Raw genomic sequence first — 14,027 nt, forward strand, 5'->3', positions numbered from 1 at the left:
GGCCCCGGCTCACGGCGGGAGGATGGTGGGGGACCAGCCGGGCTGTTTTCCTTGATTTATTTTTCTGCACTTGTGTTGGTAACGGTGGTGCTGCAGCCCCTGGGTCCCATTAAGCCGGCGGCAGGAGTAGTGGTGATTGAAATACCTGTTATTGCCACAAAGCAATTCTGAGAGCGAGCGCAGGAATCGTAAATAAGGGCCCGCTCTCGGCGTGGGGAGCCTGCGCGCTGCGGCCTGGCCAAAGCCCTCGCCTCGCTCCGTGCCCGAGGCTCGGCACCCGGGCGCTCCCTCTGCCTTCGCCCCTCATTGCGCTGCTGGGCAAAGCCTGCGGGGACGAAGCTGCTGCCCCCCAGAAGCTGCCCTCGAAGAGGGGTCAGCAGGAAAGCTGCTGGGAGCTGCCCAGGCCCCGAGGCGGGCGAGCCCACCCTTGCCCTGGGGTGGCCCAGGCCCAGGGCAGCACCGTGGGGCTCACCGAGCCTCCCACCACGCAGGCTTACACAGGGGCACTCGCAGAAACGGAACTGATCTCGCCTCACTAAAAAATACCCAAGCTCTCCCTAAAAGGGTTCAGAGCCAGGAGGGGGTTAGGACTGGAATTAAACTGACAAAACAATAAATTTAGGTTTCATAAACTCTGCTGATGGCGGGGGAGGCAGCAGCCATCTCCAGGCCAGCAGCTGGGCAGACAGAGGCTTGAGCAAGACTTTGGGTTTTTCCTTGCCTGAGGAAGGACAATGTAGAGTGAGAGAATCAGCCCACGGAGGAGAAGGCAGAACATCCTCCCCCATGGACCACGCAGCGTGAGGAGACATCAGAGGGGGTTCATGGGGGAAGGGCACCTGAGCCTTGAGGAAAGAGCAGAGAAGCTGCAACTGGAAGAGGAGTGTGAAGGGAGATGCCAGCCCAGCCTGGCAAAGAGAGAGTGCTGTACAGCATGGGTGGAAATCCGTGGCCAAGAGACTATCTTGGAAGTCAACTCCAAATGCAAGAACGACGCAAGCAGAAAGCCTCAGTGGTTTGCTGCAGGGCAAAGCGTGGCTCCCCGGCTGGTTAGCCCTGCGCTGGCGGGGCAGTGCCACAGCCATGCCACACCGAGTGTTCTGAGCCCAGTGCACTGGCCACGGCGGGTCCCTGAGCAGAGAGGGGCTGCGGGAGCTGCCGCAGTGGAGCCACAGAACCTACCGAGAGGTCTGGTGGGGCTGGGGGATGGTCACGGTCCCACAACCCAGGGCTACCCTGCCCCAAGCCAAGGCTGGGTTAGAGAGCTCCAGAGAGCCCCTCCAGCCTTACAAGGAAACGACACTCAGTCCTCCCGTACAAGCACAAAACAATCCAAAGGCCAGCGGTGCTGCCTGAGTGCCGAGACACATTATACAGAAGCAAATAAAAGATCACAGACACAGTGGGTCATCGCCAGGCAAGAACAAAGGCAGATCGGAGCCACGGGAACAAACGCTTCCCTTTGTGCGGCAGAGCTGCATAACAAGGTCAGTCCCACATCCCTCAGTCCTTCCCACCCCAAATAATCCTGCAGACACTCATAAAGTACCATGGTTGGAGGCAGTGTAAGCTGGGACTCCACCTCACCCCCCTTAATGTATACACCTCTGTTTTTCCAGCAGTACCCCATGAAAAAGAATACGTGACCCCAAATGCGTATGGTTTAATAACGAAGCTGTTGGCACACTCACCCAGTGGTGGGATCTCATTCAGTCCAGCAGTTTACTCAAAAGTTCATTTACAACTGTGACATCAAAACTCATGCTGTTGCCCTCAATTATCTGGAATTGAACTGAATCTACAGCTATTTTCATCTTAATTCCTGAATGATGGTATTTACAGAACCAAGGAGTTCCTTGAAATAGCCATCCTTGTCACCCTCCCTCTGCTCCTCCGCTGCCAGCTCCTCGTACTCGCTGCGCAGGAGGCTGAGGGTGGTGCCAAGGGCCTGGTCCCCCCGGTAGCGCTCCTTGCAGAAGGCCATCAGCACCCCGACCATCTTGAGGACCTTCTCCCGAGTGTCGTGCTCTGGCATGGCCAGCAGGTTGGAAACGACCACGCACCAGTCCTGCTCCACCACCGCTGGCACCAGCTTGACTTGCCGGTACTGCTGGATTTTCTCTGCCATTTGATCTCCATGCTGTGAGTCCTCAAGCAGCATCTGTGGGAAGTGGTGGAACATGGATTAATATCCCTATCAGAGAGCAACTGCTCCTGGCGGGAGAGGAGGATGCACACCCGTAACACCTGCCTTGGAAGGCGGCTTGCAACAGAAGACCAAGATGAGGTTGTGTCCTGGTTCCCTCTTCCCTGGGCATCAAGTGGGCCACAGGGGCTGGTTGCCCATCCTGGAAAACTCTCAGTGGCCAGGGCTTTAAGGATTACATGGCCCTGAAAGGGGCCTCAAGGGGAAGGAAGTTCAGCAGAAGACCTGTAAAGTCTCTGGGTCTGCTGCTTTGGGCTGCTGGACAGGCCCCTTCAGCACCTAACAACATCGCTGCTTGGCTTCGTGTTGCTCTTACAAACAGGACGGAGATCTGAGTCTCCTCCAGCCACAGCGAGACCTTCCCCTCCCAGCCTGGTCCAGAAAACCCCCAGTACTGAAATTCTGCAGGGACAGTGCCAAGAGCAGAAAGGTGCTCGTGGGTCCCGGGGCAGGCAGGGCTGACAGCTCCCTTCCCAGCGAGAGAGAGACCTGCCCTGAGCGGCGCCAGGGCCAGGGGGAGGAAGGGAAACCTCCCACCACCACCCCGACAGCCTGTGGTGGAGGGGCTGTCGATAGCGTGAAATTCCACAAACTGGTTCCATTCCCCCAGTGGATCCTCCCGGCTTGGCTGGCAGCCCCCTGTGCTAATTACTATGTCTGTGCTTCACTAATGAGTTCTGTGTAACACAGGGATGCTCGCCTCGGCCTGCTGAAGGGAGCTGAGGGCTTCCTAGGGGCTGCCGAGCAGAAATCCAGCCCTGGGGAAGGGGGAGGGCAGCCCGCGTGCCCAGGAGCTGCTGCAAGAAGCAACCAGACCACCTCATCCCCGGGGCTGCTTGGGTCCCCGAGGGCACCTGTAACATCTTCCCTGACCTGTTCACCAGCTTGGCAACGGCCTCCTGCTGTCCCGGGGGGCTGCTGCTGGGGGCTTGGTTGTACTGATTTACAGGACACAGTGGGGACAAGGAGGGACAACGCCAAGGGGACCTCTCCTCTCCTGGTCCCCTGAGAGGGCTAAAACCCCACTGGCCGTGAAGGATTTGGGGTAAAAAGGAAGGAAAGCAGCAGAAAAAGCTGTTCAGAGCCCCGGAAATTTGTGCTTCAGCACAGAGAGCTGCGGATGGTAGTTTATGATTTTCAAACCAACCTACCTGACTGCGTCATCCAGACCACCCCAGACCTGCCGCCTCGGCTCCCACCAGCCCTGCTCCCCACCGGGCACTGAGGGCTCTCCCATCCTCCATGACGGGGCTGGGATTGATACACAGCATTCCCAGCCCGAAGGGCAGCGAAAAGTCATTGATTTAACATAAAGCTGAGAATCCGCCAGGCCTGCGGACTGCCCCAGCCACAGTGGAGCTGGAAACAGAGAGGGCTGCCGGAGGGGCGGCTGGGAAATGTGCAGCAGGAGCACACGGGGATGGGTCAGGTAAAATGCCCACGCACGCTCCCTCTCCATGCAAGCAGACAGACAGGATCACTGTGCATTAGAGCCAGCACGCGATAAGATTTCAGACCCACTAAAATAATTTGCACCTTTACGAAGTCTCCTGGAAAACAACTGTTTTAAAACACAGACATTGCTCTGCGGTGCCTGAAACCCAAGTATTACAGCAGTAATAATCTGCAGGGCAAATTGGCTATAAACTGAGTGAAAGTGGATTTAATTTCCATTCTCTAGAGTAAGAGAAACACACAGACTAAACAACAAGCAATGGCAAGGAAAGATGGGTTTTAAACTGACATTTACAGCAGTAATCCAAGGTATTTGAAAATAAAACACTTAACGTTGCAGGCTTGGCTCCAGCAAGGGACGTGCAGGCAGGCAAGGCCTCTCCAGCAGGCAGGGCCACGCAGCAGCGGCTGGTCCCCGGGCACTTGGCTGGCAGCCGGCGGCTGGATGCTGCAGCCAAGCTCACTGCAGTCCAGTGCCTATTTTCCCCACTCAGGTCCTTGTCATTTTGTAATTTAAACACCCTTAGGTGGAAACAGTGATGGTGGTTTAATGAAAAATAAAAATTTAAGCTGGCTCTGGGCTCTCCCAGGCATTTGTCCACCGCTGCAGTGTTCCGTGGGCTGGAGAGGACTCACCTCAAGAGCACAGACCAGCACCAATGCGGGGTCGACCCCTCCTCACCCTCGTCCTGCTTGGATGCTTGAGAGCCCCATCGGCTCATTGAGGGGTGAAGGTGAGGAGTGCCTGGCCGGGTCCAGTCCCCTCCCTCCCAGCTCCTCACCTTCTCCACAATGAGGTCGTAGAGGAGTGTCACCACACGGACATGCAGGGTGTCCATCCCCTTTTGCCTGAAGAGGCTCCTGAGGACCTGGAGGCCGCCCAGCTTGAGGAACTGCTGCTGGGCGTAGGGGAAGTGTCTCAGCATGGAGGACAGTGCGAAGAGAGCCTGTCGAGGAGAGAGGTCCATTGGCACAGCGGCCACAGCCGCCACATTTGGCGCAGCCTCTTCATGGCATCCCATGGGGACAGGAGAAACACCCTCCAACTCATTGGTGTGGAGCTCCCCAGCAGATGCCTCTCAACAAGGAGAGGTTTGAATGCATCTCCAAGAATCCGCTTTTCTCCTGATCCCAGCCCACCCTGGTGCTGTGAGGCTGCCCAAAATTGGGTGACTTTCACCCAAACTCCAACCCAGACTGTCACCGTGTTTGCTAACACAGAGGGACCCGTGGCCAGCACCTGAACAGACCCAACGCCTTCACTTCTCACAGTTTGCCCCCACCAGCCCTTGGTACAGAGCCCAGCTAGGGGATAAGGATAGGGCAAAGGGGGTCCAGCACCGCTCAGCATAGGATGAGATCACAGAATCATTCAGGTTGGAAAAGCCCCTTGGGATCATCGAGTCCAACCCTCAGCCTGACTCTACAAAGTTCTCCCCTACCCCACATCCCCCAACACCTCATCCAAACAACCCTTAAACACACCCAGGGATGGGGACTCCACCCCCTCCCTGGGCAGCCTATTCCACTCTCTCACCACTCTTTCTGTGAAAAATTTTTTCCTAATGTCCAGTCTGAACCTCCTCTGTTGGAGTTTAAAGCTGTTCCCTCTTGTTCTGTCACTAATCAATCCTGTGAGAAGAGACCAGCACCAACCTCTCTGCAATGCCCTTTCAGGGAGCTGTACAGAGTGATGAGGTCTCCCCTCAGCCTTCTCCTCACACTAAACAGTCCCAGCTCCTTCAGTCGCTGCTCACAGGATTTATTCTCCACGTGATCTGAACGCCTGGGGAATGCCCTCTCCCTTGCACCCACACAGCCGAAGGACAAGACCATAATGCTTCCCAGCACACAGCCCAAACCAGGGTCTGTCATGTGCAGCATCACACATCACCAGTGAGACACACCGGCACACCCAGCCTTGACTCCTGGGCCTTGAGTAGCACAGGCTTAACAGCCAGGAGGCAACGAGGGGCCAAACAGCTGAATCTTACACCGTGTGTCTGGTTTTGAGAGGTGGGTTTGCAGAAGGGCCAGGCTGACACTACCCGGGGCAGGGCAGCGGGGACGGGGACACTCAACCAGGTGCCTGGCAGAGCCGGCCCCTCACACACCAAGGGGCATCCCCGCTCTCTGCGGACAGATCTGAGCTGACAGCCACATCTTCTCCAGTCCCCCTTGTTTCTATTCTCCATCTTACGAGTTGCCACTGCTGAATTGGAGGATGTTTCCATCTCCTTTTTCAACCATAGGCCAAAGGATGGGGGCAGGAAGAAATGCACTTTTGGCCTCGCTGCTGCACACCACTGTGAGTGCTGGGGTGGAAAACCCACTGCAGCGAGAGCCGTGGGGCTGCTCCCCTGTGTGGGAAGGGACTGGGCCACCGACCTCTCCTTGGAATCCTGGCCTAGAGAGAGACAGGAGACTATATGTGGCATAGGAACTGGAAATTAAAAGTCTCTGTCCTCCTGGAAAAGGGGTTCAACCCTTGGAGGCTCTCATATGGCCACACATGAAAATGGACAATACTGAGCTCATCCCTCTCACTCATTCCAGGGGCTGCCAGCGAGACGTGTTCAAGCTTACTGGAAAGAACTGTCCTGCACCCACCACCCAGGGGTTCAAGCGATGCTGGCGAGGGCCTTTGCATGCCCAGCCCTCCCTCCCCACCCCAAAACAAACTCCAGATCGAGCCACAGGCACTCCTGGGAGGAGTTTCTGAGCACAGAATGTCCCGTGGTGCATTACTCCAGCCAGGACCTCCTCACACCCGTGGCCAAAACCAAAGGGATTCCCCTGTGCCCTTCACTCACAGGAAGACTCCTACCATGGACTAAAGAGGAACGTGTTTGTGGGAGCTTGTTAAAACACTGGCAACACGCTGCTGTTTGCACACCAGCGGGTGCATTAAGGATGAACAAAAGAGCTGGTGGTTCCTTGCTCCGCCAAATCCCCTCTCACAGGAGGTCACTGCGTTAAACGGTAGGGCTGGGTTTTTGGGAGCAGCCAGATAATTTTACGGCCTATAAACAGAGGCAGCATCACACACTAAAGCGAGGGTAATGAGATCTCATGCTCCAGGGATTACGGAGAGGAGGGAGGAAGGGAGGCATTGAGGAAGCCCCCACCCCGACAGACAGCACTGCACATTTGGCTGGGGGCTCTCGGTGCTGCTCGGCTTGCTCCAAAGGCAGGACACAGGGCTGGCTCCAGCAATTAGCTCTTCCCAAACGTCATCTCTTGTGGTTGTTAGCCTCTGATTGTTACGCCTGCCACGGGGACTGTCACCTCTCCTCCCGGAGGAGCCATAGCTCTGAGCCCTGTCCCTGCAGGGCTGGCAGAGCTGCCGTGCAGGCTGCTGCTGGCAAGGGGGACGAGACCCACAGTGCTGGAGGCTGGTGGGCACCAGCCAGCCAGGGCTGCTGAGGGAGGTCCAGCACCCAGGGTCACTCCCCTGCACCCCTGGGGAGCAAAGCCCACCCAGCGTGGGGAGCAGCACAGGATCCCACACTGTCACAATGTCAGTGATGTCCCAGGGAGCACTTATAGGGAGTTCAGCAAAATAAAACAGCTTTATCCAGAGATGCACCTCCACTCACTCACCTTCTTCTTGACAGACAGAGGTTGTTCTGTAGCCAGAATAACGAGGAGCTTCTGCAGCGCGCCCCCCTCGATTGCTTCTATCTGGACCTTGGGGTTGCTGCAGGGACAAAAGCAAAAGGCAGGTCACCAACAGCGTGGGAAGGACTGCGGGTCTGTCAGGGGCAGCACCCCACAGCGGACATGGACGAGGTCAATCCAGCCTGACCGCAGAGCAAACCCCCCAGCTCCCACTGACCGCAGTTCGCGGTTATGGGAAGGTGCAAAGCCCTGCAGAGCACCTCAAACACAGCACACGACCGATGCACCCTGAAGTGATGGCAACAGGGCTGGGGAAGGGCACGCTGGGCCCTCCACACCACCCACCACATGCCCACGTCCCACCCGTCTTCCCCTAGCAAGAAGCCCTGCCCTGTACTTCCCTCACAGTTTTAATCATCTTGCTTTGCATCACATCTGTTCCTTAATAGCCTTTTATTTCAGCTCTCACGTTCCCTCTCTCACCTGCTCCTCACTTGCTGTTAACATGCTGATTTATTTAAACACTCCTGTGCTGCAGCACCACTGGCCTCCAGCTCACCTGGAGGTAGGTCCTGCTTGTCCCTGGTGTTTCTGAATCACAAATTACACCCAGTCTAACCACCCACACGTCTCCTACTTCTCTCCAAGCACTATAAATGGCTAAATGCATTATTCTGTCTGCAAGAACCAGGCAAAAATTTCAGGTCTGGATGTGAACAGGTGCCCCAGGCAGATGCAGACAAGCCTGACCCACTGTCCACACTGCCCCTGGGGTACTGGCTGCCCGGGTAGGGACGCCTCGGCCACACAGACGCTTTGAAAACTCACTTCTAGTGCATCTTTGAAGGTGTTGGAGAGGTTAGATGCTACAGGCTCCCTCTTTGGCAGCACTTTCACTGTTGGAGCACAACATACCGGCTGTCTACATCCCTGATCCCAGGTCTCTCACATTCTGAGGAACAGCTCCAGCACTTCAGCCTTTGCTCGAGTTTGAAGCAGCAATTGCACTGCAGCCAGACAAAGGTCATGCATCCCTGCTATAGCAAAACACCCACAGCTCTTACCACTACCAGAAAACGGCTGGAGCAGCCAGTGCCAAGCATCATCCAAGAAATAAGAGAGACAGAGGCAGACAGGGTCATAAAAAACCAAAAACAGAAGACAAATGGACTTGGGCAGGGAGCAGCTTTGAATTAAACCCATGGCTCCCAGAAATACTGCAGAACACTAAGCTCAACCCACCCCTCCCTTCTCCATCCAGGCTTTGCTTCTCACACCATTAGGAGACACCCACGGCTCAGAGGCGGTAGATCTAGCGTGTGGGTTCCCAACTGCAATTACCAAGCTGACCTCAAGGCAGAAGAAGGGGTTCTGTTGAAAGCCACCTTTGATTTCTCCTTCCTCACCTACTTGCTGTGGCAGGCACCCAACAGAGCCCCAGTGCAGGCGCCCTGCTGAGGGGCGAGACATCCATGACCTGCCCGGACAGGGCAGGAAGGAGAAAGAACAAACTCAGGAGCTTCAGGATCCTCCTGCAGAAGAGATTTTCACAGCACAGTCCACAGGTATGCCCTCAGACCCCCACATGCAGGTGCCGTGGCAGCCCTGGCATCCCTGGGAGCAAACCAGCTTCTGGTGGTGCCTGGGTCCAGGTGGGACCTGATGCACATACCAAGATGTGTTTATCCCTCACCCTCACCATGTCAACAGGTGCAGCAGAGTTTTCTCCTGCAGCAACAGGATGTTATTTTCCACCTCAGCATGGTGGGAGGTGACCCAGGTGGCCAACCCCCTCTTCATGCAGAGCAGCAATGGCGTCTCTGATGGCCTGGAGAGTCAGGAGTCGACACAAGCAAAGAGCATGAGTGCCAAAACCTGCAGCTGCCCCTTGCAACCCCTGGACCCAAGGCAGTTGTTCCCCAGATGATAACCACTGCTCTCACCTCCAGCCATACCTGCAGTCACATGGACAGCCACGGCCCCTCCAGCCCAGGGACGGTGCTGCAGCCCTGCAGCATCACAGCACCCTGTCCAGCCCCAGCAACTTCTCCCAGGGCAAAAACAGGAAGAGTACAACGGTGGGATGAGGACAAACAGCTCTGAGAGCACCCAGGGTTGGCCGAAGATCTGTCAAACATACCTCAGCAGGCAGAAAGGTGCTAAGTGTGACCCTCACCTTCAAAGAGCCAGAGATAAGGAACATCTGCCCCACAGAAATTACCAAATCCTGCACCTCCTTTCGATCCAGATTAATATATAAGCCAGACATATGCTGGGCTTGTGGTTAGACTCCTTTGGGAGTCCAGAGAGGCAACACCCAGAAAGCAGCAAGGAAATACAGCAGTGAGAAGCAATACATGTCCCCGAGTTGCTGAAGATGCCCTTGGCAGTGAGTTAGGCACAGCTAGTGCTCGAGCTGGGATGGCTGAGCACAGCCGTGGTCACCACAACAGCACGAATCCTTCTCCTGCAGAGGTTAGACACCGTGAGCAGAGCCACAGGCTGTGATCAGAGCCCTGCGCATCTCCAAAACCACCCAGCTGCTACAGGAGATGCACAAACATTGCCTTCCTGCTGTGACAAGCTCTGCTGCAAACCAGGCAGGAGGGGAAGAAGAGGTTTTTTCCAGGAATGACAGCTTTGGTCTCTGTCTTTGTCTGTGTACGGTTGGGCTGTGCTTGTTTCTGCTTTGAGCTTTTCTAGGGGAAGTCACGGTGCAGAGGTTCGGCTTTGCCTGGCACATCATCAGCCATGCTGTCAGGCATGTTTTCAAAGCCAGGGCTCCATAACCAGTGTGAATGAGAGGCAAAGAAACCCCAGCTGCATTTCCAGACCCCAAGGAGCAGCTGGCAACTCTGACAATCAGAAAATACAACTTCTGATCCTAAAACCCAACCAAATTTCACATGCAAGTCACTCCAGGTAAAGGAGACCAGAGTAACAAGCTTGCAGGCAGGGACTTTTCTAAGTATAACTGCACTGGGAGAACTATCTCCCATACTAGAGACCTCTTAGTGCCACTCAAGGAAAATGTTATGTTTGGGATATCCAAGCTCTTTTGTTACATCTATCTAAAACAAAAACTCTTACAGCAAAGGATGCAACTGAAAAATTGGTATGCCTTTCAGTGCTTGGCTGGTCACCTGGAGGATTAGATCTAATTAAAATCTCTGAACCATGGAGTTTTTGCCAAGGAGCACCTCTAGAGGTTAGGAAGCCTTCCTGGATGGTAAGTGTGCTGCTCACTTCTCAATGTTTCTGTTGTTTAATGTCTCTACTGTCCTGGCTTCACACTAACAAAAAAGCTCACTTGAAGGTTTGGAAAACTCAGCACAAATCTGTACAAATTACACTGTCAAGCCCAGGGAAGAGTAGCCTGAACAAAATAAATACAGTGAGACAGACTGGAGTGCTTGCATGGGAAATTCAACCTGTGTTAACCTGCTAGTGGATAAGGTGAGGGTGGCATCAGCAACAAAATTTGCTGGAATAAAACTCTGAGGCTGGGACAAGAATGGAACACAGGCTGAGTTGACATCCTGTGATGCTACAGCGATGGCAGAGATTTGGGTGTGCTCAATGGATGGGATTAACCAGCCTCAAACCTGGGTGAGGAACAGCCATAAGGCTATGGGGACTCGACACGTGCCATGCTTGGGTTCAAGTAGCTTCCCAAGAGTGATGCCCGTGTGCTAAACAGCCCCAGTTTTGCCCTGGGAGGACCACTGTAACTTCGGGGTCACACCACATCCCCTCCAGATGTGGCCCTCACCACAGGTCTGAGGTCATTGTGCCTCCCAGTCACATTGCCCACGTCCATCACATCCATCTCTCTCTCATTCTGTTCCTGAAGAGCAGAAAACAAGGCTAGGTACAGGCTCATTGTGACTGATCCATGCAAGAAACCGCCTGGGTGCTGGGAAGGGCTGGTGTTCACAGGGATGCTGCTAGTGTTCATGCTGGCCAAGATGTGTTGAGCAGGCATGAAGAGCTCAGGGAGACCAGCAGGAATCTCTACTGCCCACAGGTGCTCACAGCGTCATCCCCGAGCAGCTCCTGAAAAAGCTCTGTCCCTTGCAAGGTGGGCTTTGTTCTTCAGCAGAAGTTCCTGAACTTCCTGAGATACAGCCCATCCACCCCAGACTGTGAGAGAACCACTGAACAGCTCTGGGCACAGACCACCAGACCCTCTTGATATGGGTCCTGAAGACAATACCCTCTTTCCCAGGGTGTAGACCACGGTCTGTGCTTTCAAATCCCAACTCAGGCTGATCCTCCATCCAACTCAAGAAGTCTCTGCTGCCTGCAGACCTCCCTGCTTCTCCCCACCACTCCCAGGGACCTCTGCAGACAGGCTCACCTAGCAGTGATGGGGCTGCCACCCACACCATCACAAGTACACAGCAGCACTTAAGATGCACCATTTTGACCACATGACAAACAACATTTGTATTTCCTACTGCTGCCTCCTTCCAAGGCTCCTGGAGTTGTGACTTTGCCGAGAACAAATTTAATGTGCCATGTCATCATCCCAGCATGTCTCCTTCTCAGTGGCTGGAGGAGGGTGACCATGACCTTTGGTGGAGAGACGGAAAAAAACAAAAGCAGGGGAGGGAAAACCAACAGAAAACCTCCATTTGAGCCTGCCTGCTGCAGCTCACAACAGCAGAAGGAAACACTCCATTTTCTGCCAGTTTATATTTCACTGCGTTGGAGTTAAAACTTCCCACAAGGGGCCAGAAATTATTACAGTCAAGGCTTGTTTGCCAGAACACCACAAGCCTCAACAGTACGCAGAGAGGGGAGGAAAAGTAATAAAAACAAGGGCTGACACACTGTGATCAGCACTATCGGAGTACAATTGAAATTAAGCTGCTGCAGTGCCCCGGTGACCAGTGGCAGGTCCTGCCTTGGGCGGGTGGTGAAGGCAGAGATGGGACCCAGCATCTTCCACAAGCTGCCAGGTCAGGATGTTTGCACCCTTCTTCTTTTTTTCTTCCATTAAAGCTCTTTGTGGAAGCAGCAAGACCTTAGGTCGGGGATGACCAGCCAGAGGATCCACCAGCACGATGGAGGCTTCCTGGAGGAGATGTGGTCTCACAAGCTGGGATCAGAGCCCTCCAAACAGCCTCCTCACGGGCTGCAATTCCCCCACACCTTGCTGTTGGGCTGTTAGGGACCTACTGTGGGGCAGCTGCCATTTCTCCCTGGACATTGTTTTGGGCATGCTAAAGAGCAGCTCCAGCATGGGGGATGCAGCTGTTGCTCTTGAAAATCCAGCACGGGCGGTTTCTTTGCCATTTTCAGTGTCAAACTCATTACATGGAAGCAACTCCTGTTTTGCTGAAGAAGGGATTTTTTAAAGAGTACTATCCGTTAAAAGACACCCTTACCCTATTCCTCCTAGGATGACCCCAAGTACATGTGCACAAATTTAGGAGAGAATTTTCAAAGTTCTTCCAGGCTGCACATGTGAGGGGTGTGGGAAGACTAAGAAGCAGCAACACAGCCCTGAGGCAACAGTGGCTCTTGAGTTAGGTGGGAACCTGCAATACAGCAGCAAAATTAGATTTAAATTTAAAAAAATAAAGGAAAGACATGTGGTACAGAGGGGCCTGGGGACTCAGAAGCACAGAGCAGGGCAGGCAGGCAAACAGCCTCATCTCTACTGCTCCAGCAAGTAGAGACACACAGAGAATATTTATTTCTTGGCCTGCTTGTTGTACAAACTGCATGAGACCCTAGAAAAAGAAAGGGTCACCTCCTTCCTCTGAGCATCCTGCTTAAGCCATGTAGAGAAAGACCAAAAAGGGATGCGAATGGGGAGTGCAGTGGAGGGGATGCTCGTGTCTGGCAGGAGCAGGGTGCTGAGCACAGCACATCTCCTGCCCTAGCTGGAGCGTGTCCTGCTGCAGCCACACACCCACTCTCGTGGCCACTGGCTGCTGAGCTATGCCAGCATCCTCCCCAGGGCACAGGGAGGTAAGTCTGGAAAGCTCCTGCTTGGATGAAAGCCCGTCATGACAGTGAAAAGGCATGATAATCACTGGGCTAGACAGGACTTAATGGGTCTCTTCTCTCGTCAGAACCAGCGGTCTGCAATGCCACGTGGGAAATCAAAGCTGGGGATCAAAGTCTGGAAGTCTGTGAAACAGCCTAAAAAATTTAGTATAGTCTATTTAGCTTCTGCTATAACCTGAGGATCAGAAAAAGGCAGCAAGGCAGCATGGCTTACCTTGCCCTCCCTCTCCCTCCATCCCCCTCCTCAGTTTTCACTCCAAAATCTTTTAATGAAGAAAATGAGAGCACCGATGGTTTGCTCGCAGGAGACTGAAGTGACTCAGGACTGAAATGTGCCTATAATGGCATCACAGCTCCAAGCCTTGCCTGGTTTCTTGTGCCTCTCAAACCATCACACCTGGGTAAAAATTTGAAAGGTGATGGAAAAGGTCGTCTTTGTGAGTCCTGGAAACCAAAAGCAATAGAAGCAGGGTCACACATGAAAAGGCCAACAACTTTTTCAGAGGCCTCTGTATTTGGAGGATTTCTGACAGCTCTTGTAAGTATATTCATGGTAAAATTACCTGACAAATAACAGATAGAGGGATAAAACTGATCATTACAGTGTCAAGGTTTAAAGGTTTGACTGGAATTCAGTAATTCCAGCCCAGACTACAGCTGTAAATCAGAGACTCTGAATAAGGGCAGAAAAAAGAGGCAGGATGATCAGCAGCTCGTTAATACT

General features: G+C 53.9%; 1 protein-coding gene across 2 annotated transcripts in view; it reads right to left on the reverse strand.

Annotated features, from left to right (window-relative positions):
- Positions 1 to 1,702: 1,702 nt before the first annotated feature.
- SIL1 (SIL1 nucleotide exchange factor) overlaps positions 1,703 to 14,027 on the reverse strand; it is a 100,774-nt gene continuing 88,449 nt past the window's right edge. For both annotated transcript variants that reach the window (XM_026858550.1, XM_026858548.1), the window contains exons 8-10: positions 7,265 to 7,361; positions 4,444 to 4,608; positions 1,703 to 2,161 (exon numbers count right to left, since the gene is read on the reverse strand). In XM_026858550.1, coding sequence (XP_026714351.1) covers positions 1,811 to 2,161; positions 4,444 to 4,608; positions 7,265 to 7,361 — 613 coding nt within the window. In that variant the 3' untranslated portion in view covers positions 1,703 to 1,810. The remainder of the gene's footprint in view (positions 2,162 to 4,443; positions 4,609 to 7,264; positions 7,362 to 14,027) is intronic.

Source organism: Athene cunicularia (genome assembly GCF_003259725.1).
Source record: "Athene cunicularia isolate RWA chromosome 13 unlocalized genomic scaffold, athCun1 chr13_part1, whole genome shotgun sequence".
In the NCBI taxonomy this organism is placed as follows: domain Eukaryota; kingdom Metazoa; phylum Chordata; class Aves; order Strigiformes; family Strigidae; genus Athene; species Athene cunicularia.